Below are 17956 nucleotides of genomic sequence, written 5' to 3'. Positions count from 1 at the left end.
GCAGAAGCTTTGTTCCACCACAGAAACGCCAACATATCCTAAAGATTTCATAGGTCACATCAGTAACACACACAGTTTGAGCTTTTCTGCAATTTTAGAGACGATTCCTTTGCCGGAAATGTATTTTTGTCAGTCTTAAAGTCTGCCCTTTTTGCTCCCAGATGGAGCTCCATTTCTTAGCACTAATAATATTTGTACATGTTGACTATTTGTGACTGAACATGCGCTCAGTCTTTGTTTTCTTCTTCCCAGCCTGTGGATTTTGAACAGACCCGTTCCTTCACGCTCAACGTTCAAGCAGAGAACGAGGCGCCTCTGGCCCCCGGCATCCAGCTCTCTCGTCAGTCAACAACAGTAGTTTCCGTTCATGTCCTGGACGTCAACGAGAGTCCAGAGTTCAGCCCCAATCCCAAATCCATCAAGCTGGAGGAAGGTCTGCCTGCTGGGACACATCTGACCACCTTCACTGCCCAGGATCCAGACCGCTTCATGAGGCAGACTATCCGGTAACAAATAAAAACCTTTCTGGATTACAAGCTACTGTAACGCTGACCGCCATTGGACATTTTTCCTATTAATAAGGAAGAAGTATTTGTGGGATCAGCAGGGGAGCTGAGGTTGGAGGTTGAAGCCTTAAAAAGTTTGACTGAACATCTAATCACAAAAAAGACGTTTCAACCTAATTATCATCAATACAATAACTGCTGCAGCGTGGATTTTGTTCCATCTTCAAATCCAACTCTTCATTTCCAAATCGCTGTGCAACATGCATATCGCAAAAGTCAGCAAACATCGCAATAACTGGTAAACCTTAAATATGCTAAAACAATCTTATGGCAGCTTGAAGTGTTTAACGAAACAAACAAATCCCTTTACATCATAGACCAATCAGATGGAGCCCTTTTATGTTAGATGTTCGTCTCCTATGTAGATGAGGCTCATTTGGAATGTTTAAAGTGTTTGGTTGTTTTGCTATTTGTTCATTTTTCGCAAGTTATATCGTCATCGCACTATTAATCACACGTATCTATTAATCACACGTATATCACGCATATCGCGATGTTTCCTGATATCGTCCAGCCCTACTGCAGATGTTCACAGTTGGTCAGTGAAATATAAAGTTTGAATGAACTATCCCGATTAGGACTGCAAGGCGTAGGACTTACTCATTTCTGCCTCTAGTTGCTTTGCCCTCGTAATTCCTGACCAATGAGTGAAGAGAGAGTTAGTCACATGGTTTTGTTTACGAGCTTTGGTTCGAATCAGGAAAGTCTGCTTGACGGCCGTCTGAATACAGACCAAACAGAAGGCTCAGAGCTCGATCCAGCGTCTGGACCAAACGGTTTTCCCCGTCTGAATGCCCCCCTAGCCGTATCCAGAGGAAGGACACGGATCCTTCTGAGTTGTTTATTAGCAACCAGGTTTCAGGGACAACATGCAGCATTTGGAGGCTTGGAAGAAGACATGCTGTTAGTTCCAGCTTTCTGGCTGCTGGTGTCCTTTGTCATCTTTGTTGTTATCACACTTACTGGGAAATGTTTCTGAATTAGGTTTGAAAAAATCCTTCTAAAGGGTTTTTTTAACGACCTCTCTGTCCACACAGGTACTCAAAGGTCTCTGATCCTGCTAACTGGCTTAAGATTGACTCTGTAAAGGGAGAGATTTCAACCACAGCAGTCCTGGATCGAGAGTCTCCATTTCTCAGAAATGACTACTATAATGCTACTTTCATCGCCTTTGATGATGGTGAGTCATCTTCATCACTCTTCTCTTGTTGTTTGCACTCTGCTTTCCATCTGAGCTTTGCCTCTGGAGTTTGTAATGATAGAAAAATGATCTTTTGGTTTTTAGTAATCCTTTCATGTCCTTTTGTGTCTTTGAGGCCACGAAAAAATATTTCATGATGCACAAGAGTTTTTCTACAAACTCCATCAGACTTTAGGCATGAATATTTGACCAATCAGCTTACTTCTCCTGTTAGCAGCCAATTGGCTCTCTGCTCTATACCAGCCAATCAGAGAGCAAAACATTGCTGTGATTAAAAACAAACGTCTTTTTTTTAAGAAGCTCATTTCAGAGGAAGACGCTTCATTGAGCTTAAAGAAAAAGTTCTTAGTGGACTTTTATGCAAAAGATTAGGATTGTTAGAAGAATGGAAATGAATCCGTTGTCAGCCGTCTGAGAGCTTCTGCTGCTGTTTGCTGTTTTAAATTCCATTCTCTGACTGAGGTTTGGAACGCTGGCCAAGCCTTTTAGGAAATCCTCCCAACATGTTGATTACACCAGCAAGAAATTGTCAGAAAATGGTTGTTTTCTCTTTTTGTTGAATGTCCTGTTTCTGACTTAAGCAGGACATTAATAATAAATGAACAGCGTTTAATAATAACTGTGTTACTAACACCGTTAGAAGTTCATTATCGGACCTTTCTCTTCACTACGAGGCCGTCAGCTACTCTGCATCAATCAATCAATCAATCCTTTATTGTCCCGTGAGGGGATTTTGTCTTGGGCTGAGGAGCCAACAGCTACAACATAAAGAACACAACAGAACAAACAAACACAATGAGACAACACCCACTAAAAGAACAACCAGAGGCACTTGCTCTGGACATTTACAGATTGTTCAGCGGTCTTATGGCTGATGGAACGAGTTCTTGTATCACATGAATGGTGTGGCGTTATTTCACAGCTCATTGATGCCGTTTCATCCGCCGCCACCGCTTCATTTTTCCCTGAGCGCTGCACAGCAAGACGGACTCAGAAAGTGTCGACGCTAAAAGCAGCGTTTTTAGTCTGGACATGTCGACACTTTTACTTGAACTGAACCAAAAGACTTGCCCGTTTATTAACGCTTGTCCCGTTCCAAAGACATCAGCGACGTCTGTCTGGAGCCGTTCCATTCTTCTCACAGGCCCAGGGACAAGGCAGCTGGATTTAAAAGCCAGTAACCCCCCCGAATTATTGTGAAATATGTTGTAGATGTAATTCTCTTGCTGACTATACAGCTTGTAATGGTTTCCACCAGCGATCGGTTTCTGACCATGACCGGAAACTTGAAACTTGCGCATTTATTTAAAAGGTTTTATTTCAATGACATTTTTGGTCCCATTGCGTGAACGGGACCAGCTGACAGCCAGCTGACAGGGCGACACACCTTTTTTTTTTTTTAATGAATCGTGGGTGCGACTGATGCACAGCTGACGGCCGACCAGGAGCGTGGAGGACCAAGCGATCTCGTGTGGTGGATTACCTTTCCTCGTCATCTTTGGCAAGGTTTTGTCTCCCAAAAGCTCGGGTCGTCCAGTACGAGGATCAGCAGTAGATCATTTATGGCGAGGAAGGCGAAGCGGCCTCCCACCAAACACGTCGAACTCTCATTTCTTCTTTTTGTTAGCAAGACTCTGGTTTCACTTGTGGGTTTTGTAAACATTACGGATTTTGGGGAATCGGGTTGTTGGTATTTTGAGTGTGGTGTTTAATCCATGTAAAGTCCATAATTTGTCACGCACATAGAATACACAAACAAGCGGTTATGAGTTTTTTATTAATATTAGAGGGCAAATTGTCTTAATATTTGATGTCGTAGAACGGCGTTGACATTCCCCTCACTGAGTGGAGGGAGAATTGTTACAAACATTTATGAAGTACGTCAATGATGAGAAAACAGAAAAATGACTGTCTTTGCTTCAGATATACTTGAAATATATGTTGATACTAGAAACCTTTACTTTTATTTCTCTGCAGTTTTTCTCCTGGTGGTGTTGCAGTTTAGTAGTTTGATGGTTCTGAATGTGGATGTTAAAGTTAAGAATGAAGGACTTTAGCAGATGTTTTTACTTCATGCTAGTTATTCTTCTTGATGAATGTTTCTGCACTTCCCCCTCTGTTCCTGCAACTTTTCTTTATTTAAACCAAAATATGGATGGACAGTTGATACTTAAAACCTTTACATTCAGTTTATGTAAAGTCAATATTAATAATATTCATCCAGGCCTTGTTGCAGTGTTGTTTTGTGATAATTCTGATAAATAAATATTTACATTTCTTTAATCACACTTTAATCCTCTCTCTCTTATGTAATGAAACATTTTATTGGTAGTTAAGTGAGGAAAAACCCATTTTGTGGTGGTGACCCTGCCGATCCTTCATGTCACTGAGCCTTTATGCTTTTGAAAGGATAGAAGTCCTCAGATGAGCCGGGCTCTGCCGCCCTCAGCTTTCCAATCATCAACCAGCGCGACTAAGACCAGCCAGCGCTCTGTGCTGTGCTGAGCAGCACACTGTGAAGGGCAGCTCTGTCCAACAGTAGAATACATGATGCTGTCTTTGTCGTGTGTTTCCAGCCAACCCCCCTGCCAGCGGAACAGGGACTCTTCAGATTTTCCTCATGGACATCAACGACAACGCGCCTCACGTTTTTCCTCCGGAGGTAGAAATGTGCGAGACGCCAGATCCTAATGCCATCAACATCACAGCCAGCGATTCCGACCTCCGACCCAATGCTGGACCCTTTGCTTTTGAGCTGGCAAACCGTCCGCAGGACGTACGTCACAACTGGACCCTCAGTCGCCTCAGTGGTTAGTACAAAACAGCTTCTGAATGGATCTTTTGATTCTGTAGAAAAATGTTCTCCAAATCCAAGGAACTATGTTTGAAACTGTTCTCTGTTTTAATGCAGAAAACCAATTCTTTGAATAGAGTTCAAAGTTCAGTGCAGCTGCTGTTAAGGCTCTGTTTGTCTACTTTCAGCACATTTGTATGTTCACCTTAATACGGTTCTATTGGACTGGCACCTGACCTTAAGATTTACCGGAGCTCTCTGCATAATAAGGAGAACTCTGCTCGTGTCACACAGCCTATTACAGTATTACATCCACTTATCTTTACATGGTGCCCTAAACCTGTTTCCATTCTTATGTATAAAGCACAGCATTTAGTCAAACCTGAAGAGGCCTGAACTGTTAGCAGAGAATGTGAGGCGTGACCCTAATAATGCACTAGGCCTGAGCAATGATTCACAAATGTATCCTTATGGCGACATCAAGCTGTGCTATACGAATATCGCAAAAGACGGCGAAGATGGCAATAAATGGTTACCTTAAATGTGCTAAAACAATGGCAGTTTGAACTATTTATCGAATTATATAAATCCCTTTATGCATTTAAACAATCGGATGGACGCCTTCATGTTGTTGAGCAATCGGATGGAGGCCTTTTATGTTAGATGCTCGCCTGCTATGTAGACGAGGGTTGACTCTTATTTAAATCAAACTGTTGCAGTGAAATGGAATTGATGTTCGGTTGTTTTGCTGTTTGTTCATGTATTGCAAATGATATCGTTATCGCAATATTGATCGCTAGTATCGCATATGGTGAGTTTTCTTCATATCATCCAGCCCTCCAAAACAGCGGGATGTCATCGGCATGAGGAAATCCCACGATGCTTCTAAATCGTGTTTTTGTTCACCTGCAAGTACGAGGTAGAGCGTAGTTCCCAGTAGTCATTGCATAAGCACTGCTATGGATATTTGATACATCTATCTTTATCTAACTGCTGGTCATTTCTATCTTGTAACAACTTTAATTTGTCACTAGTGTTACTGGGAATCTAAAACGTTATTTCTACTTTTCTGGCGGCCATGTTGACTATTTTAGTTCCTTTAATTGGTTAAGTGAGAAGGGAAATTCTGGAATCTTTTGGAATGCTCTGCTTGAAGAACTCTGGGAAGTCAACTCAAAAATGTGGGGCTACCATTGTGCGCCTCTCACTGAGGAATGGGTGAAAAAGATGCAGAGGCTTATAGCCCCAAAATGACCTTAGAGGTCAAGGACGGGGGGGCGGGTCTTCACGGGTGTTTGCCAAATCCTTTGAGATCCATGTGACCCGACTGGGGAGGCCAGGCTCTGTCAGAGTTGTCTACAGTTGTCTGTGAGACTTTGGAGAGTTTAGTGGGTGCAGGATTACCTCGTGACTGTTTGCCAAAGCTGGGATCCTCTCTGCTTTGTTGGTTGGGGATCTCCAGCAGGAATTGGAAAAGCAATTCTTCAGAAAGTTTCCTGAGCCTCATCTTGTTGTTCAGGAGGACTTTTTGGGGTAAACATGATGCTTCATCACAACAAAAAGATCCAGTTGTTGTGGTATAGGACGCATTTAGGACCCCCTCTATTATAAGGGTTTCAAACATCCCATAGCAGGCGGCCTCAAGCCAGACCCAGGTGGACAGATGGCGTCTGCATGACCTTTTGGGGTCAGTCCTAAAGGTTTCCAAGGAGGGCGCAAGCAGATGGGTGATATTGAGAAGACAGCTGCAGAATAGAGATGTGCCTGGTGGAAGTACAAAGAAAGCGAGCGACAAATAAGAAGGATTGATAATTGAGCAAAGACTCAAAGCTGGGCGTGTCTCAAGGAGAAGCTAAGAGGATTTTTGATACAGAGATTGATGCTTCAAAGAGAAAAGACACGTTCACAGCTAATCAGAACAAAAAACGATGTTCTCATCATTTCCATAAATCCTGATATCTTCATCTGATGTTGTCTGCATTTTGCAGCTTTAGCATCACCATTCTGACTGATGAATAAACGCCGGGGGCCAAAGGCAGATGCAAAATCTTTTGCAAAGGTTTGGATGTTTGTTTTCATGGGCAAACACAGACAAGCTGCCGAGGCCGACTTTAGGCTGAGTTCATGAAGTGGGCGGCACCCACAAGGAGGGAAAGGCGGAGCCTCAGAGATCGAGTCATCTTACCTCGGGGTTGGAAAAGAGTTCACAAAAAGAACTCATACTTGATAAATACTTTGTTCTTTAGCATGCCAAAGGTGTATATGATTATATATGAAGACATGGCTTACTCTAAAAGGCTTTTAAAAAAGCACAATATCAGCCCTTTAGTGGTTGTTGGTTCCAGATGGGCTGGTCTGAGGATTTAATAAACTGCTGATCTACTGGGATTTTCACCCACAACCATCTCTAGGGTTTACAGATGATGGTCCAAAAAGAGAAAATATTCAGTGAGAAGCAGTTCTGTGGGTGGAAATGCCTAGTTGATGTCATAGGTCAGACTGGTTCCAGCTGATAGAAAGACAACAGGAACTCAAAGAACCACTGGATCCATCTGAGGTCTGCAGAAGAGCATCTCTGAACGCAACAACACACCAACCTTCATGCAGACGGGCTACAGCAGCAGAAGACCACACCGGGTGTCATTCATTGTATCAACGGTTCAGGCTGGTGGTGGTGGTGTCATGGTGTGGGGGATATTTTCTTGGCACACTTTAGGTCCCTTAGTACCTATTGAGCATAGTATTAATGTGACAGCCTACCTGAGCATTGTCACTGACCATGTCCATTCCTTTATCTACTGATGCTACTTCCAGCAGGATAAGGCTCCATGTCATCAAGCTGGAATCATCTCAGACTGGTTTCTTGAACATAACAATGAGTTCACTGGACTCAAACGGCCTCCAAAGTCACAGATCTCAACCTAATAGAGCACCTTTGGAATGTGGTGGAACTGGAGATCGGCATCATGGATGTGCAGATGACAGATCTGCAGCAACTGTGTGATGTTGTTGTGTCAATGGGGACCAAACCTTGTTGAATCCTTGCCACCAAGGATTAAGGCGGTTCTGAGGGTGCTCTCCCTGCATTTCTAGCTGCTGATAACTGTGCAGTGAGTGGGTGAAGCTGAGTGTGGTAGATCTGGAGGACCAGGAATGGTCAGAATGGTTTAGTTGAGATGTGGAAATGCAGTTTGAAATGATCTACTAAACAAAGATAGTTGGTACAAAATGGTTTGATTTAGAAGAGTTTTCTAAGCAAAACATGTGTTGGACATGTTAACAATGTGACAGGCAGCAGTAGCTCCCTTTGTCATTGTTGTTTCCGCTGTTGTCTTGCGCGTTTTTTGTGGTTCTATGCTGTGGTTCTTGCACAGGTGATAAGTCGGTTTGCTGTGTGTCTGTTGTTTGGACCAGTGTCATCTTCTTGTTTTAAAACCACAGCCATGAAACTCTTGTTGGCACTTTTCTTGGTTCAAGGTTCTCGGTTTGCGTTGACTGGTCACCTGGTTTGAAATGATGGTAAATAATTTTAATCATCTAGACAGAATGTCATGCATGATAAATACATCAAATCTTTTTTTTTTCTAGTTTTAAAAGCTTATATTTAAAAAACATTCAACTGAGCCGCTTGGGATATTTGTAACTGATTAAAATGTCTACCTTTCTAAAGACATTGGTCAATAAAAAGATGAAAACGACACCAATGTCTTGGAGACATCAGCCAGCATTCTGGGGTCTGGTGTGTCTTCCTGAAAGGAATTGTTCTTAAAAATGATTTTTGTTTGTGTCTTTATCAGCATTCACTTCTCTGAAATCAGTTTATCCTTTAGCGGTCTTCTAAAACACCTTTCATCATTTTTAGGGGAGCATGTACAACTGCGACTTAAGATAGGCGCCTTGGCCAGTGGGATCTATCAGGTTCCAATCATGATCACGGATTCTGGCCACCTGCCCATGTCAAAGAAGTCCTTCCTGAAGGTCAAGGTCTGCCCGTGTGATCACCATGGTGACTGTGTGGACATGGAGAGAATCATGGCCATGGGACTGGGCACTGGGGCCATCATCGGCATCCTCCTCTGCATCATCTTACTGTTGGGTAAGTCTGTGTTGATGACATGGATCAAGAAAAAAAACAAAAATATTATTAACCCCTATAGAAGTGAAACCCCATCAGATCAAAATGCTGTTTTACTCATGGGTGTCACAAAATCGTGTTAATCACATTTAATAATTATAGACCAATAAGCGTGATTTTTTTTATTTTTCCTTTAAAAAATCGCGTTAATCTAATTTTGAACCAAAACTATTGTTGTTCTCAAATACACACAACAAAGGTCCAACTGTTTACCTGCAGGAACCACTTTATTTCATATTACATTGGTCCCATTGTTGTCTTGGTGTCTGTGTACACGCCGCCGCGTTCACGCTGCCATGTTCACGCCGCCGCGTTGCTGCCGTGATGTCGTCAATGTGCGACAATGTCAATGTGAGTTTTTCACAGAACTACCACAAACACGCAGCAACGCCACAGCTACCATCTATTATGTAAGGGATAAAGCCGACGAGGTGCTGGTTATCATAAATTAATGGGGGGCGGCTGATCACATTGAATAATGTATGTCAGCATCTTATTAATACCATAATAAACATGTTGTATATTATGGTGTTATAAGAAGTTTGTGGTCAGTAATTTTTTGGATTACTCAGAAAAGTGTTTTTGTGTTAAAATACATATTTATTTTAGTTTCCCCTTGTTGGTGTAAAAGTAAAGGTTGAAAGTCTTCATAAATCTAAATATCGTTACAAATGGTATTGTGTTTGATATTATTATATCTTTAAGCATTTAATTAGCAAATGACTTACAGTTTGAGTTGGATCATTTTATTAGTGAATATAGTGAAGACAATGTCTCAAATGTGTTTGCTTGAAAAATCCATCCTGCAGCTCAGTGTTGATGTCAGATGTCAGGTCTCTATCTCCCTGTTAATGTTATGGTAAATGGTGAATACTTGTAAAACGCTTTCTACCTTCCTGGAAGTCCCAAAGTGTTTTACAGTCACACACACATTCACACACACACACATTCACACACACATTCACACACACACACATTCACGCACTGATGGCGGCTCCACTGCAACTATGCAACCCAACGACTGAGTTGTTGGGTAAAAACTACATTGGGCGGGGCCACAATGCTCCATTCTGATCATCCACTGTCAGACGGACAGATTCATGAACGTCTGTGTTTCCCGAGATCTGATATTGCTGCCATTTTTGTTACCCGCCTAATGTTAGGTTGGGGGTGTGAGGGACTGTAAGCTAGCAGGAGAGCGTGTAGACAAATGCATGATGGGAAGTTGGCACAGGTTTACTCCACGCCGACTCCACGCCACGCCCACAACTCAGACGGGATTTTTCTTTTACTCCTGCCGCTCTGCAGAAACTATGTCCAGGAAACCGACACATTTGGTTAAAAACTGCATCAGAATTAGCATCTGCTTTAGGCCACATCACAAACACCGGGGTGGCCCTGCTTTTTCCGTTCTCGCCCCCCAGGAATGGAATTTTACCCCTCCTTAGCTCAGCGCCGTATCAGACAGCAACGGTTTAAAATGTCAACTAAAGACTTTCCTTTTTAGGCGGCTTTTAACACTTTGGAGTCTGTCTTTTTATTTTCTTGTTTTTTTTATCTTTACGTCGATGTATTTTATTGGCTGTTATACTTTTTACATTTTTTGTTCCCAATTGACTCAGTTTGAACATTTTCTTCTCTTTTTTTCATTGTATAACACTATGGCTCCCTGATCATGTTGTAAAGTCCTTTATTGGTAAAGATTCATTCATTCATGATAAAAAATGATTTATTCAGGGTTAAACTGCTGTTTTCTCAAAGGAGCAACACTTTTCCTCAGTAAATGTTTATGGAGCTTAACCATAAAAAGTGATGAAGCAGAGTCTTGATGTAAATTTGTCTTCAGGCTGCTGGCAGAAGGTTTTCTACATCCGCCTTAAATCACGTCAAGAACAGAGGACTGTCTTCTTTAGTCGGGTTTTAACATGAGAGCTAAAAAATAAACACCTGTGAACAAAATGTCCATAACATGAATAATGACAAATGAAAGAGCCGAGTCCGTTTTATTAGACAACCTTTGAATAATGTCAGTGTTTTTGAAGTTGTCCTGTTTTTATTGGTTATTTTTGTTAGAGTTTGATCTCTGCAGTGCAGCATTGATGTTCTGTGGTGAAGCATCCATTCTGTCTGTCCTGCAGTGCTGGTGCTGCTGTCTGTGATGTGGATGAAGAGGAGGGATAAGGAGAGGCAGGCCAAGCAGCTCCTCATCGACCCCGAGGATGACGTCCGGGACAACATCCTCAAATATGATGAGGAGGGGGGTGGAGAAGAGGACCAGGTACGAACACGGCAACCACGCGCTGAATTTTCTGAACTTTCTTCTAAAGCTGACCCTCTCATTGTCCAACTGCCACTCAGAACAAAGTGAGTGCTTCAAGCTCGCTTCTGCAGTTTTCAATCATCTGTTCAGATTAAGTGCTCTGCAAAAGACGGCCTCCAGCGGGATTAATTGCTTTCTGTTGGAGAACAATTTCATGCATCTCCCCAAACAACAAAGCTCATAAGCAGCTCAGCTGAGGAACATGAACCTCACAAAGCTGATCCAAAAGAATCTGCATGGCTTTAAAAGAGCAGCAGGGCAGACGGCCTCAAGTTCAGACCAGGGTTTCTGCGGCATGCCAGCATCCAAACATGGGGAAAAAAAGGAGAAACCTCAAAGTCTGGATTGATCTACAGTCTCTCCACGATCTGGCGGGCAGTTTTTGGAATAATTGAGGCAAAAAAGTTGCTGCTGCTTTTCCTAAAAGTTCTAATTAGAAATAATAATTTTCAACTGAATTAGTTGAAAATTTGCTGTTTTTCCCTCCAGTTTATTAATATGCAGCGTTCTAAAACCTGGTTAGAAATGCTGGACTTGGGTTCTGGTGGGTTCTGGTCCACACTGCCGGTTCCCATAGGTAACTGAGGACACTGGTGTGTCCATATTTTCAGCAGCGGTTCCGGCTTTAACTGCTGCACACAGACCGGGGCGTAAACTCTGGTGCCGTCGGTGTCGAACGCTTCGTTTTAGCCTGGGACCCGTTTCTGCCGTTAGTGAAGCGGCTGTAACGCGTGTTCTCTGCGTGTTCCTGAACAGTAGGTGTGATGTTGTCACTGCTTGCTTCCTTTGTCATGCAGGACTACGACCTGAGCCAGCTGCAGCAGCCGGACGCCCTGGAGGCAGAATGCATCAAAGTGGGGATCAGACGTCTAGATGAGAGGCCCCTCCATCACGATCACCAGTACCCCCTTCGCTCTGCTGCCCCCCAGCCGGGGGACATAGGAGACTTCATCCACGAGGTACTGAAGAAGAGCCGTCTGCTGGTCGATGTGAATGCACACTGCAGCTGTGATCCATTCTGCTCCGTTTGGTGTTCTGGTGAAAGTGACGAAGCTCTTCATCAGTGAAACGTGAACAGGAGTAGGAAAAGATGTTTCAGGCTCCGCCCTCCCAGTCAGGAGTGGGTGTCACACTTCATTTAGAGCGTCTAAACTGGTAGAAACCAGAAAAAAGTAGATGTGTTCAGGTCAGCTGCGTCTGAAAGGCAGAAACACAGAGGAGTGTCGATCAAACTCTGACAGGAGTTGCTGTCGGCGGCTGCTGACCGACTTCCTGCGTCATCTGCAGTCATTCGACACACACCTGGAAAAAAGGTACAACTTACAAGTACAATACAAGTTACCTGCAGAATTTGGACTGAAAAAACCTTTTAGAGTTGAGTTTATTTGTTTACTGTGGAATTATTTGTAATTCAAGACGATTTTAGTCTTAGATTACAGACCGTACAATCCATCACTTTTCAGAATCTGTTTGTTTTTGGGATTACTGAGCTGCACTGTGTCGGATTTTGACATGAAATCCTCCCTCATCGCCTCCGGACGTGCTGACCGGTTGGAGTCTCAGACGATGGAAGGATTCGGTCTTCAGCATAGAAACTCAGGGTTCCAGCAGAAGTCCTCGCTGACCCGTTTGGACTCTACAGCTCCAGTGGCGGCGAGCACAAGCTTTTGACTGGACATGAACTTTTCGACATGGCCAATCCATACATTAGAGAGATGACCAAAATGAAGGCGTGAGTGACATTGAATGACCTCCAGGCGCTACCCACTCTCCCCCTTGCCCTTATTCCCCTTTTGCCCGCCCTCACTGGCTGAGCGGCGGCTTCAGGCTCTCTTCTGCCTCTGTCGCGCTGGTCAGAGCTGCACTAACACATTCAGGACATGGATGCTTTTCTGATGGCTCTATCTCCATAGCAACCGTGTTCTGTTTTGGTCGCCTGGAGGTGATGAACAGATCTGTCATTCTTAAACGAATCTGCAGAAGTAAGCCTTTGGATTTCCTTGGCTATGGAGGTTTTTCGTTAGCCACGCCCACATTCCTGGTGCGGTTATGTCAGGTGTCACACCATTTCTTACAGCTTGAGCCAACCACTCATCCATTACATTCTCTTAAAGATTTGCACTCACCAAGTACCTGATGAGAAGGAATGTCTGACAGTGAACAGTCACTACATTTCACACACATGCTGCCACTTTCAGTCTTCAACCACAGCTGAAGTTTTGTCGACCTTTGACCCCTGGAAGAGGCAGCCATCTTGAATATAAAAAAACCCAAACACTGTTAGTAACTGCTTTAAATTGGACTCCTCCATTTGGACCTATCACCTCCTCACTCCTCCAGCGTTGTTGGTGAGCTGCTTGGAAAAAATGTTAGGTGTCCATCATCACTTTTTAATGAACACCGTGCGGCCAATCAGAATATTCACCCGCATCATTGGACTACAGACATCCTGGTAACTGCAAAAACAAGATGGACAGACTCACCATGGCTGCTGTCTGTTGGTTGATTACTGGAGTTCCAAAGAATCTTTAGGAACAAGTCAGTTATCCACTGACTTACATGCGTGATTCTTTGACACCCCGCCCCCCCAATTTGGCCATGAAAGTCAGCAGTGATGGTCTCAGTGTAACTCAACTTCAAATAGCTGCTTTTCAAGATTGAAGGTTTTTTTTGTAAACCTTTTGAACAGTGAAGCATGTAGACAGATTAACATGAATTGAGTTTAAAAAGATTATCTTCTTGAGCCCCCCCCCCTCCTGGAACTTCTGTGGAGGACTAGCAGCTGACTCTTTTGGAGGTGTCGGTTTTCTTTCCCAGAAGCCTCAGCAGCACCGTCGGGCCGTCTGACATCACAGGCTGATGCTAAGCCGTCCCACAGGACGAAGTCCTGCTTCTTATCTGTCTCCTCCTCCTGTTGGGGTTCGTAGTGACAGAGGCATCTCCGGCTGCGGTTGTCTGGTATTTATTCAGGACGGCAACAACAGAGGAGAAAAGCTGAAAAGAAACCCTAATGTCACACACAGCCTTTGAACCCTGCCATCCTCCTGCCTGCTCACGGCGCTCTGCGTCTTCCTAAAGTGTTGTTTGGTGGTTTGTTGGAGCAGAAAATCTGGGCACACTGGGTAATCTGTTCAATCTTCTTGTTGAGACACAGACGACATCTGTCCAGCCTGACCCAAATCCTCCTCATTGCTGTAGTCCCCATAATCCGCCCTCCTTCTCCGTCAGATCTGAGTACTGCCCCCCCACACACACATGCAGCCATTAGGAGTGCTGGTGCTGAGACGCCTCTGTGTGACAGCAGCTGCTGTGTGGTGGGGAGGCTGAGGCTGTCGCTGACTGTATTCATGGGGGGGTCTTTGTCCCCTTGCTAAAGGATACTGAACCCACAATCTTGCTTAAGCGGTGGTCTCTGACCCCCGAGCCATGGACCGGTACCAGTCTGGGGGACAGTAAAAAACACACACCCTACATTTTTCTGTTTTCTTTCTAATGTGATTCCTAAAAAATGTTTATTATGTAAAACTAGCAGATTCTCTGTTTTCACTCTCTTGACGCGTGTCGAGTCGCTCGCCTCGGTCTGGTGTCAGGACCATGGTTCCTCTACCTTCTCCTGCCCCGACTGCTTCATAGAAATCCCAACCAACAGTAACAGACTTTAAAATGTCACAAGGATGCTGCTGATAGTTATACTTATGCTTATTACTATATTTGGGAAAAACGTCTGTTTTTGTGGTGGTCTTATGACTTTATTGTATTTATTTACCCACCACAGTCCAGTGATGAGCCTCCACTTTAGAGGTAGAAGACTCTTCTTTGTTAAACCGATAAAGATTAAAAAAAGAGCATCGACTTTGACTTTGATCTTTTTCCCCTGAAGGATAATCTAAACCTGATGTTGAGTTGTAGAAGAGGAAAAATCCTGTTGGCTTTATTGAATTTTCACAAATCAAAAATAACTTTTGCAAATCAACAAGTTCCATCCATCCATCCATCTTCCTCCACTTATCCAGGACAAGTTTGTTTTATTAAATCTTCATCTTCTGTGAAATCAATGGCCCTACAGTCATTTTTAAACTACCTGAACCATCTTTTTACTCTCAAGGTTGGACCATTTCTATGTCAAAACTAGACTTTCCAGAAACTGCTGCGTTCAGGCTGAGTATAGCAGTATTCAGTGTAGCAGCCGGCCACAGCCTTCTATATCAAGCATAACATGAGTTTATGGGAAATGAGAATGGATCTGAAAGCAGCCTTCAGTTATGATTCACTGCTGCTGCAGCCACTTTTTGCTTGGCTTCATATTCAGGACTGGAATGTGGGCCTTTTGCTGCCACTGCAGTCTAGATGAGATGGAGCGGCCGCTCCACACCAGGGACCTTCTTTGTTGTATGAAGACCCAGCCTCACACCGCCACTACCTACATTTAGCTCATCTTCCACGTATCAAATTTGGTTCTAGTGAGATTCATGTGTGTACATGTGGGATTCTTCAGTGTTTTTTGCGTCATTCATCATCGTCTGTCGAGGTTTTCGACCAGCATGTCTCTCTCTATAGAATACGGTTTTGAGCTGTTCAAAACTTTTACTCAGTTGAGAATTATGCAGTTTATGCACAATTTCTGTAGTTTATACGCAATTATTGCAGAATTCTTATACAATTGTGTCTTATTTTTACGAGAAACAAACGCAAATGTGTGTTTTCCAGGACGGTTCCACGCATGTCTGACAGACTTCTCACACATGTACCACCGACGTCTGACCTTCATGTGGCACATTCAGATGATGTGACTGACGCATGAATCACTGAACTGCAGATAAACATCACAACAATCACACGGATCATGTTCTACGTTGATTTCCGTGTTCTTTGCGTGGTTTATTCTTCTGGGGTTTTAACGTGGTTCATTCCTGATACATCTGTGGATATTTCACGCAAAGACCACAGCTTTTCTCGCTTTCTCCACGTATGTTCACGTATGACCAGTTTACATCCGTGTAATATGCACTAAATGTAGGTAGAGGCTGTTTGACCCGGCCTTAACACACTGACTGTTGTTTTACATCATCAAAAGCAGTTTTATTTGGGTCTCATACCTGTCTATCATTTTTGCCGTCAGGGAATGCAGGCGGCAGACAACGACCCCACTGCCCCCCCATATGACTCCCTGCTGGTGTTCGACTACGAGGGCAGCGGCTCCTCTGCCGGCTCCCTGAGCTCCCTATATTCCTCCAGCTGTGGGGACCAAGATTACGATTACCTTGGCGACTGGGGGCCGCGATTCCGCAAGCTGGCAGACCTTTACGGTGGAGGCCACGATTAGCCCCCTCCCACCAGCAAGAGCCACTATCCCCAAGTTAGCGTGACGGTGGATGGAGCCGGACAAACTGAAAGGAGAACCTCTGCATTTCCACTGGACTGCTTGTCAGGAGACTGGATGCAGCTTTGGGAGGTGCAGCTTTGGCGAGCCGGGAGTCTTCTGGACAAGGTTTGAGCAGATGCAAGTCACCAGAGCGCCATCGCTCTGACGGACGACCGCTGTGACAGCCATGCTAAAGATGCTCATCAACACTTGAATCTTACAGTACAGCTGGTCAAATGTGCCTTTGTACATTCTTTCAGTTGTGTTTCAGTTGTGTTGCGTTAAAGCTCCCAGAGTTTTGCAGCAGCTGGAGGAGCACTTTGCCATGACGGTGTGTGTGTGTGTGTGTGTGTGTGTGTGTGTGAGTTTGGTTTCCACTGCATTCCTTGAATGTGTCCGTGAGAACGAATGTGATTCACATCCAACACACTGGATGGATAATCCTAAAGGGCAAAGTCTAAACGTAAATGCCTTGGACGATCCAACCAGCAGACATCTGTCTTCATGCAGCTCTGGGTCACAGGGGTCAGAGGTCACCGCTCATGGAAATGTTCAGCTGAGGGATTTACTTCAATGTTCCGTTTTTGTTGGCACTGAAAACTGTTTGAATTTGTTCATCAGAATTGTCTAAACTAATTTAAGCCTTAAAATGTGAGATTATTGGTTTTAGGTTAACTGTTAAATAAAGTAAAATATTATTTGAAGAAAAAAATGTGCCTGCATATGATTTCTAATTAAACTCGTGAAAAATCCTGCCGTCTTAACTTTTTCCTGGTTCTTTTGTGTGAAACCCATGAAAGAGATGTTTTTTATAGGTTTGACTTCTTAAAACCAAACGTTCAAACCATTTGAGTCCAGTAAACCAGAATCTTCTCACTCAGCGGTGAGGTTGAAGCCGCTGTAATAGTCTGTAAACAAACGTTCTCCAGGTTTCTCTGCTCATCAAAAACAGGAATTCATTCATCAATAAAAACACGTCTTGTAATGCTCCAAAGGAGGTGTAAATGCAGAATAATACAACACAACAGTAAATGTTTGGAAATTGAACCCTGAGAGTCCGATTGAAGCATCTTCAGTGACTCTGCAGGAGAACGAGGTCTGGCCCGTTTAAAGTATTTAATTTATTGCTAAATCGTCCTGGACGAAGACAAAGTGCATTTGGAGGTTTTCCACTGATTTCAGGCAAAACTAGCTTTTACACTAAATGTAAACACACTAATGTGTGAAGATGAGCTGAACTGCTGCTGCACACACATCGGGATGGAGCTCAGACCCAGAGCTGTTCACAGCAGCACTTTTTTGCTTCTTGGGTTTTCTCAGACTTCATCAGACGTGTACAGTAATGCTAGAGTTTAGACTTTGGTTGCTAATAATGGACGTCCTCGGTTGTTTTGTAGCAGACTGATGGGGTTCATGACCACCCAGGCCTCATTTCTGCTGCTGTGTTCTCTGGCCAGCTACAAACTGAGACATGTACAGATTGTGAGTTTTCTCTCTTTGCTGTGGCATATAAAAAGCTATGTAAATGTGTCATTTGGATCACAAAATAAAATGGTTTTGCATGTTTGTATCTTTTCA

At 43.6% G+C, this 17956-nt stretch overlaps 1 protein-coding gene across 1 annotated transcript in view; it reads left to right on the top strand.

Moving 5' to 3' along the window:
- LOC101158262 (cadherin-2) overlaps positions 1-17956 on the top strand; it is a 35895-nt gene extending 17939 nt beyond the window's left edge. Inside the window, exons 10-16 of the mRNA XM_004067576.4 lie at positions 253-506; positions 1604-1746; positions 4344-4577; positions 8424-8657; positions 10835-10974; positions 11814-11975; positions 16136-17956. Of these exons, the coding sequence (XP_004067624.1) occupies positions 253-506; positions 1604-1746; positions 4344-4577; positions 8424-8657; positions 10835-10974; positions 11814-11975; positions 16136-16339 (1371 nt within the window). The 3' untranslated portion in view covers positions 16340-17956. The remainder of the gene's footprint in view (positions 1-252; positions 507-1603; positions 1747-4343; positions 4578-8423; positions 8658-10834; positions 10975-11813; positions 11976-16135) is intronic.

Source organism: Oryzias latipes, chromosome 4 (assembly GCF_002234675.1).
Source record: "Oryzias latipes chromosome 4, ASM223467v1".
Classification (NCBI taxonomy): Eukaryota; Metazoa; Chordata; class Actinopteri; order Beloniformes; family Adrianichthyidae; genus Oryzias; species Oryzias latipes.
Note: the sequence above shows the minus strand (reverse complement) of the source record. Positions and strands in the feature narration are given on the sequence as shown.